Genomic DNA, 9,436 nt, shown 5'->3' with positions numbered 1-9,436 from the left:
AGCAATAACAATGTTTTGACGCTAGTTACAAAATTATTAATGTTGTATACACATGTACACACACACTCATACATACATATATATTATATATATATATAATATATATATATATATATATATATATATATATATTATATATATATATATATATATATATATATATTATATATATTATACCAGTATAATCTAATAATATATACTGGTCTAATAAAATAATTATACCAGTTAATACTCTCACTCGTTGTGTTAGGATATGTTAGCTTGATAAAACTGACTGTTCATTGTTGAGAAATGTGTTAACAAACAATATATCTGACTTATCAAGACTGTAGCTTGCTTAGCAAGGAACTTTTTTTAAATTTGGGTTCAGTTTAACTACCGCTCAAGGGATGAGTAATTGGGGCATAATAAAGGAACTAAGCTGATAAAATGAAAGATGGGGGATCAGCCATTACACGTGTTAATGACTCTTGTATAGTTGTGTAGTTAAGGACATCAGGGTAAAGGGGTAATGGGCATTGTGGTTGATTGTTCTACCTGGGAATCCTCCACTGTTTTATATCTTATGTATGTATGTATGTACTAACCTAGTTGTGGTTGCAAGGGTTGAACTTTGGCTCTTTGGTCCCGCCACTTGAATACATACACTTGAATACATACACTTTCCATACACTTGAAACTGTGTATGGAATCAGCCTCCACCACCTGTGTCCCCTTGTGCGTGTACCACATGTGTTAAATAAATGTATGTATGTATATGTATGTACGTACGTATGTATGTATGTATGTATGTATGTATGTATGTATGTATGTATGTATGTATGTATGTATGTATGTAGTAGTAGTAGAGAGAGAGAGAGAGAGAGAGAGAGAGAGAGAGAGAGAGAGAGAGAGAGAGAGAGAGAGAGAGAGAGAGAGAGAGAGAGAGAGAGAGAGAGAGAGAGAGAGAGAGAGAGAGAGAGAGAGAGAGAGAGAGAGAGAGAGAGACAGATGAAGATCGACAGAGAAATAGATATAGACAGAGTCAGGGAGAGAATGTTAGACACAGAGACGTATAGATAAGGATATGCAAAGTCAGTGAGAGAATGACAGAGATAGAGCGAGGAAAGAGACAGAGAGATAGGCTGACACAGAGAATGTCAGAAACGAGGAGAGGCAGAGACAGAGGGACAGGGACAGACGGACAGGGCCAGAGGAGGGACGGGGGAACAGAGGGGGAGCAGTGGGACAGGGAGGGAGACAGGGACAGAGAGGGGGACATGGACAGAGACAGAGACAGAGGGACAGGGTCAGAGAGGGGGACCGGGGGACAGAGGGAGGAGAGGGGGGCAGGAGACCAAGAGAGAGGGGACAGAGGAGAGACAGGGACAAGGGGACAGAGATGGATAGGGGGACTGGAGGAAAGGGAGGGGGACAGATGATGGACAGCGGACAGAAAGAGTGGGCAGGGGGACAGAGAGGTACAGGGGACAGAGAGATGGACAGGGGGACATAGAGGAACAGGGGGACAGAGAGTGACAGGGGGACAGAGAGAGGAACAGGAGGACAGAGAAGAACAGGGGGACAGAGAGAGACAGGGGGGACAGAGACAGGGACAATGGGATAGAGAGGGACAGGGGGACAGAGAGATGGAAAGGGGGGACAGGGGGGACAGAGAGGGGGTAAAGGGATCTGGACAGAGGACAGAAATGTGGGCAAGGGGACAAAGTGAGGGACAGGGGACAAAGATGGACAGGGGGGACATAGATGGACAAGGGGGACAGGAGGAAAGGGGGAGATTTATGAGGGGAAATGTTTGCGGAAGATGGAGAAGGGGTATTTAGAACGGTAAGTTAGAGAGGGGGCAACTAAGGCCCATCATTGAAAAACAAATGAGCATCATTGCAATAGCAGGAGCCACGCACATCTTTAGCCTGCGTTGTTGAGACATTGTCAATTAAGCGGTGTCCAATAGCAGTATCTTCGGTATTTAAGCGTTACCTTAAAAAATACTGGAAATATTGAAAGCTATTAATCCAGATATTAATCCCCTTGTGCAACGCACACAAGAGGGCAACAGCTTCTAGCTCTACAAGCCGCAATATAAAATAGAGAATAGGCGATTGTTTTCACTCACAGTGTAATAAACCCACGGACCCACCCACCCGCTGAAGCCGTAAATCGCCAAGAACATTACTTCCGTTTAAAATTAAGCCGGAATAATCCTCAGGTATGTGGAGGATGTGGGAGGCCTTTGATCAACCACCGACTTCCTGCCCCGTCGACGGGGCCATCAGCCCTCAGTGTGCCCTCAGCCAAATAATGTGAAACATGTATGTGGGTGTATTAAATATTTTAATTTATTATTTCCAAGATTTAGCTGTTAGCTCTTGGACCCCGCCTTTCTAAGCGTCGGTTGTCTAATGTACCGACTCTCGGCCTCTTTTCCTCCATCATATCTAAACAACATATATTTTTATCTAACACACTCACACATCCCCAAGATGCAGCCTTTAGCAGCTTCCTGACTTTCAGGTTCCTATTTACTGCAAGGTGAATAGAGGCATTAGTGTGTGTATGTTTGTGTCTGTGTGTGTGTGTGTATACTGTGTGTGTGTGTGTGTGTGTGTATACTCACCTAGTTGTGGTTGCGGGGGTTGAGCTCTGGCTCTTTGGTCCCACCTCTCAACTGGCAATCAACTGATGTACAGATTCCTGAGCCTACTGGGCTCTATCATATCTGCATTTGAAACTGTGTATGGAGTCAGCCTCCACCACATCACTGCCTAATGCATTCATCTATTAACTACTCTGACACTGAAAAAGTTCTTTCTAACATCCTAGTGGTTCATTTGGGTACTAAGTTTCCACCTGTGTCCCCTTGTTCGCCTACCACCCGTGTTAAACAGTTTATCTTTATGTACCCTATCAATTGCATTTCTCGCAGCCTGTCCTCGTAACTCATGCCTCTTAGTCCTGGGACTAGCCTATTTGCATACCACTAAACTTTTTCAAGCTTCGTCTTGTGCTTTTTTTTTTTTTTTTTTTTTTTTTGAGATATATACAAGAGTTGTTATATTCTTGTACAGCCTAGTACTAAGTATATGGTGTTTGGCTAGATAAGAGTAAAACTGCTTGTAGATTAGTTTTTCAAAAAAATGTTGACAAGTTAGGCAGGATTGATATAGGTCTGTAATTGTTAACATCTGTGAGATCACCACATTTGTGTACAGGGGTAACTCGCTTTTTTTAGGATAACTGGAAAGGTTTGGAGTTCAAGTGACCTGTTGAAGAGCATGAGAATTCTTTGGAGACAATTCCTAACCTATACTTCTTCTCAAGGTCATGTTTTTTATTAATGGGTTTAAGTATTCCCTTTGTAAGCAAGGGATTGTTAAGCCTTTTGGTTATGCTTACAAAAAAGTCACAGGACAGACATTATCAGCAGCAGTTATAAAATTGTCAATAGCAGTTTCATTGTGCAGCCTAAAACTTAACTCCCTTGACTCTAGAGGTATATATATTAGGTTTAGGTTAGGTTTTTTTAATTAAACCAGCCAGGATGAGTGAAGCCATGAAGGGCGTTTTTATTAATTAAAACACCCAAATGTTGGGTGCTTCAGGTGTTGTTCCTCTTGGATGATCTTGTACCTCTCTGTCTCACACCTGTAAGAATGAGTGATATGGTTTAAGGGGGAAACAAAGTGCAGGCAAGGCAATGGAGGCCAGTAGTAATCTTAGGGCTAGGATAATTAGAAATTAGAGAAATTAAGTAAGAGAAATTAGCAAGAGAAATCAGGTAAAATTTATTATACTTAACTTTTGTATCATGAGTTTAGTAGTAAATCTTCATCTTCATCATCATCATCTTCACTGTCACAAAGCTCCAGGTAGGGCTCGGAAACATCAACATCCTCTTCCTGGTATCCAAATAAACGCTTTGCATCACTCAGCTTGTCAGAACACATCTTTTGCCCTTGCTTCAAAAGAGCCAAGATTCCACTCTTATTTTTGGTTGATAGGTGCTTCTCTTCAATAGTGTACTTGTTAGGATCCTGTAATATATAGACTATTTAATGGGGTTTAAGACATTTACAAATTTCCCTGAAAATACTAAAGAAATTAGAATAAATAAATAAAGTTTTCGGTAAAAGTTCAAATATATGTAAAACACACCAGTACAGTATATGAAAACCATGGAATTGTCTACCTGTCAAAGTTGTAAATAGCAAGACAAGTATAAAATTCTGCTGGATAAATGTTTATGAAGAACTGAATTGCAACACACATTTAGGCTGTTAGCTTACCTTGCTTAGATATGAAGGAAAAATTCCACATAACAACTCTTCAGTATGTTCGGTTAAAATCTCTCTCTTATTCTTGTAATATGCGAGATAATGCAGCATTTCTTGAACAGTGTGTTGTTGCTCTTCTCTGGATCTCTTCTGAAGCTCCACATCTTCTACTGCCTTCTTTTTTTGAGCAAGGGACACTAATAAAAGAGGAAATTTATATTTACTGCAAGTAAACTACAACTCAATTTAATGTAATTACAGTTTAGGTACTTGCATTATACATACTATACATAGTTTATTGTGCAGTATCAACCTGATAAAAACCTACGGATTATGATACTGCACCTATTTTACAAACAGTAGTGATGATATTTTACTTCAAAAATAAGTAAAGCTTATCCATTATGCATGCTAAATGTTAGTTATCTTGATAAGGCCGAATTGTAACCCCTGATAAAATGAGATGTAGTTACATACCATTTTGGCTATGATGAGGCAATAAATTGTGCCATGGCAGGATACCTTCTATTGCATCCTTTTCACTGAGAATTTCAGAGTTTTCACTATTGTAGATTTTTATGAAGCCTTGAAGCTTTTTCCTATCACACTCATTTCTGTGCCGGAGGGAAGAGCGCATTTTACTGGATGCTGCAAATAAAGTTTTTTGGCTGAAAGTTTTAAAGTTGTTAAAAAAATTTCCTCATCATTTACCTACATAGAAATTATAGACAAGAGCTAAATAGAAATTGCTTCAGAGTTAACAAAGAAATAGTAAGCCTACCTGCATCAGTGGCAATCAGATTTTTGCGATGCCTGATAGAGTCTGCAACTGCCTCGATAGAATATTTTATGTTCTTCGAGGTTGTTCCAGTGTTTAACTCTAACTCCTTACAAATCATTTGTAGGTCAGATCGCCATTCTTGAATCAATGACTTTTGAACATCAAGTTTGTCGATCTCATTTGAAACTGTTATTTCCGTCTCTCTGGCCTATTTGAAAATATAATAAATTTAATGAACAAATCACATTAACCATGATGAGTGGTTCGAACCTATGGGCTTGGCATTCCCAGATGCTTGCTGTAGTTGAATGCGCCACAACATGGTCAAAAGAATTGCAACCTAGGGTACTAATGAACCCACAATTCAATTTTTGTTAATTATGCACCCCCATACCCATTCCATGGGCGGTTGTGCATGCAGTTTCCCATGTACTTGGTCTGTGTCCTCCAGTAGTTTTACCTCTGATGGCCCTTTCAATACACATAGAATTCATATTATTGTGATATATCAATACATGGAGAAAGACATTGAAATGGGGGCATCAAAGGCCGAACTACTGAATGACAGAGACCGAGTTCATGGGGGAATTGTGTGAAACCTGGTTTGGCTTCAGTGGAAGCCTTGGGATCCTTGTGGGTGCAGTAGTACTCCAAGTTGCAATTCATCTGACCATGTCGTGGCGTAGTGAACTAGAGCATGCATCTGAGAGCACTCAGTGCATGGGGTTCAAACCCTCATCACAGTTCCCGTGATATATCACGATACTGTGATTTCTCTGTGAACACATTTGATATATCTCGGAATCATACATTTAGGTTAATTAAATACTATATACTTTATACAAATTAACCTTATTGATATATTGAAAAAGTTCAAGCAGTTAATTCAAGGAAATGGTCGCTAATTTATAATGGAAAATATATGTAGTACATGATCTGAACACATAACTAACCTATAAATGCATTATAATACCTTTCACATATAAATGCATTATAATAAGTTTCAAAATAAATACAAATAAATAAAATAAATATATATTATTTTTAGTACCTTTCTGAGTCGAGTAACTAATGCACGAGCCAGTCCATCAATTTTTCGATGGTTCCAAAAGACTGCACCCTCTGTGAGTTCTTCTGTTCTTTCTGAGAAAAATATTTATAGCAATGAACATCTTGAAGAGCATAGATTAATAACAGTTTCATAACATACCTTTACTCACCAAGACCAACTCAAGTTTGACCAATATGTTTTCATTCTTTTATTGATTATTTGAGGGAGTTGATACTTATTGAATACTGAATACAAATCGCATTATACTGATTACAGGGCAGGTAAAATAATAAAAAACTTGATCAGATGAACCATATAAACAAATACCAGCTTTCAGCATGTTTTTAGTTGTAGAGTTGTATCGTGAGAGGTATGCAAACACTTGCTCTGCCTCTTCCCCTAAAGTCATGCCACTTCCTTCTTCCCACCGCCCTCCATATAATACCTTTAACATAAAAGTATACAGTAAAAAAAAAATTCAAATTATTGTACAAAAATTAAAAGCCTCCTACTATATTAAATGATACGTATATCATTAATCTTAAACAATCAGAAATCTTAAATTTTTTTACACAAACTGTACTTATTATATTTAATGTAATGTATACATTACATTAAATTTAATTAGTATACATAAATGTAATGTTATATTTTTATTTACCTGACAATACCAAGCATGTCCTTTTGCATGTAGGACTCCTAAAAATGGCTTTGCTTGTGGCTAATATTAAACAATGGGTAATGGGGTATCAAAAAATGTTTTATATGAAGAATTCTGATGCACTGCTAAATTTTACATAAAACAAAAATTTACATGGTGTTAGATAAATAAAATGATGATATGGATGCAATTGAAAGGCAAACTATAAAGACATACTCAGTTAAAAAATATGTCATATGACAATGTATATTTATATGTGCATACTTTATTTATAAGAACATTAATTTGAAGACAATATAATTCATTATAATATAGTGTGTGTAGAGAACAAAAAGAATACTATACATTAAGTATCTGTAAAGCACATTTTATTACCTCCCAACTTTGTTGTAACGATACAGCTTCTTGTTGCCATCAATATGTACTGCTAAAGGGGTTTTATCACAAGCAGGACACTCATTGTCAGCTTCTCCTCTAATTTTTCTCAGCTCATATTGCTGGAATCGCCATTCGAAGAACACTCTCTTCGAAGTTATATAATTAATGGGTCCAATCTAGGAATAGAATTTTTTAGATGGTGACATTTAAAATGCATATTATGACATAAGATAAATAAACAAAAAAAACATTCCATTTTGTGTTTGAACAAAATTAAAAACTAATTATTAATAAATGAATATACATTACTACAAAATTTTGATAATTTTTGTATTGAAATATAAAACTGAAAATATTAAGAATAACGGTATCAAAACATACACGCCCACGAGAAGCACCAAAGGATTCCAGTGCAGTGACTAATGCCCGAAATGATGTTCCAGGACAATTTCTTTTTATATGGTGCCATGATTCAAGCAGACTGGTGCTGTAGAATGTGCTGCTCTTTCCTAATGATGAATAGAAACCAGACTTGTGCATGGTCTTGCCTAGTTGTTGATGCTCATATCCACAGTGGCATGTATAGATTGGAGTATAGAGGTCATACCTTCCTGTAGTTTAAAATACAGTGCATTGAGTTGTGTGGCGACTTGCTAAAATAGTGATGTAAAAATTAACATTTATAGCAACAAAAATTTCAAAATGTATTGTGATTCAGGAATATCCGGTAATGGAAATAAAAGGGTAAATTTTAAAGTTTATTTACCCATTATAGTGATGAAGATGCAGAGATTGCTGGAGCTTGAAATTTTAAACTTGCAATCTGTGCAGTTGGGGCAAGAATTTGGTGGTTGGGCTGGTACAACAGGTTCTGGTAACAAAGAAAAGGAAGACAGTTTGACAAAATGAGTTTTATGGAAAAGAATTTCAGACTGAATATTTCATTGTTTCTTGATTGTACAAAATATTGACATTATTCTCCAGATAATGACTGAGAAATTCACAGAAAAGAAACAATCAGACGATTAAATCAATCTATAAAACCAAGTGTCAGGTTTAAAACTTTAAGACTTCTCCAAATGTTGTAATGACTGAAATGAAACATTTATTCATTTTATTTTGTTATACCAAGATAATCGTAGCTCTAGACTGGGATTGGGAAGTAGAAGTAATCTCGGAACAAAGTACGGATTTTATACAGGTATCGTATACTTACTCCAGTGAAAGATATTTCCTTCAGGGCACACAGTTTGTGTCGGGTCTAATGGCTCATAAAAGCCATTTTTCCAATATAATCTGTGGTGGAAAGGCATGAGAAAATGTTGCATTTGGTCACAAATGTGACACAAAAATGCAAAACAGTCTTCACATTTGATGCTTGCCTCACAATTTGTACATTGTACACAAACTTTACCTGATGAAAAAAGGGGTAATTATTTATACTAATTTTAAATACTGTATACCTAACATTTTAAACAATCTGAAGTCTAAATGTATTAATAGAGTGTCATTAATATGCATATGATGCTTATTATACAGTATAACCTTAATGAACACAGCAATATTTAATTTACCTTTATCTGGAACACCCAACTCAGACAATGTCCAATCGAACAGCATTGCCCTGCTTTCTCCCCAATTAATCTCTGCATTTTTTCTTCTTTTTTGCCAGTCAGAAACACTTGGCTGAGAATCTTTAATTTGTTCAAGTTCTGCAGCAAGTACTTTGAAATATGGGATTACAAATTAGTAAGAAAAATTTGTAAGTGAAAGGAATGATTAGTATAATATGTTAAACAAAATTTCATAGGCATTAAGCACAATTTTGGTACATAATATTTATGACGTGTGTCCATTAAATAAACCCTCATTTAAATACCAACAAATGATGTTGGGACATACCAACATCAAATGATTCCAAAGTTTCTTCACCAGCTGCCAAATAACTTTGAGTGTACGTTCTGCCACTAGTAGAATAGCCCGCATTTTGAATGTGTGGTGGTGAAAGTATAGCAGGCAGAATGTCTGGGTGGCACATTTGAAGATTTAAGCATGGTACATAATTGCAAATTGTATACAAGTATTAATATTTTCAGACAAATCTCAAGATATTACTATAACTAACTTTATGCTACCAAGTTGTTCAGTGTTATAGTAATTTAATCTCCATAATTGTCTAGCATACACTTAAAAATAGGCAACAAATATTATTGGAAAGTACACAAATAACAGCTGTAGAAATATTGTTAAGAAAATAATAGAAGATTACCATCAGATTGGGGTGCAGCTGG

General features: G+C 36.7%; 1 protein-coding gene across 1 annotated transcript; it reads right to left on the bottom strand.

Moving 5' to 3' along the window:
- Positions 1–3,541: 3,541 nt before the first annotated feature.
- On the bottom strand, positions 3,542–8,912 carry LOC138362982 (uncharacterized). Its single transcript, XM_069321549.1, has 11 exons — positions 8,362–8,912; positions 7,912–8,016; positions 7,527–7,756; positions 7,143–7,321; positions 6,434–6,551; positions 6,107–6,198; positions 5,056–5,263; positions 4,752–4,922; positions 4,287–4,471; positions 3,801–4,034; positions 3,542–3,647 (listed from the first exon to the last, which is right to left on the bottom strand). The coding sequence occupies exons 5-10, from the start codon at positions 6,513–6,515 to the stop codon at positions 3,807–3,809; spliced, it is 966 nt and encodes a 321-aa protein (XP_069177650.1). The 5' UTR covers positions 6,516–6,551; positions 7,143–7,321; positions 7,527–7,756; positions 7,912–8,016; positions 8,362–8,912; the 3' UTR covers positions 3,542–3,647; positions 3,801–3,806.
- Between the last annotated feature and the right edge of the window lie 524 nt (positions 8,913–9,436).

This window comes from Procambarus clarkii, chromosome 10, assembly GCF_040958095.1.
Source record: "Procambarus clarkii isolate CNS0578487 chromosome 10, FALCON_Pclarkii_2.0, whole genome shotgun sequence".
In the NCBI taxonomy this organism is placed as follows: Eukaryota; Metazoa; Arthropoda; class Malacostraca; order Decapoda; family Cambaridae; genus Procambarus; species Procambarus clarkii.
Note: the sequence above shows the minus strand (reverse complement) of the source record. Positions and strands in the feature narration are given on the sequence as shown.

Bases quoted from the DNA above. Each gene is read 5' to 3' on its own strand.
- LOC138362982 (XM_069321549.1), bottom strand. From the start codon at position 6,515: ATGACTTTAGGGGAAGAGGCAGAGCAAGTGTTTGCATACCTCTCACGA. The intron at 6,199-6,433 runs GTATTTGTTTAT...TATTTTTCTCAG, and splicing joins TAAAAACATGCTGAAAGCTG to AAAGAACAGAAGAACTCACA. The intron at 4,472-4,751 runs GTATGTAACTAC...CTCTTTTATTAG, and splicing joins GCCTCATCATAGCCAAAATG to TGTCCCTTGCTCAAAAAAAG.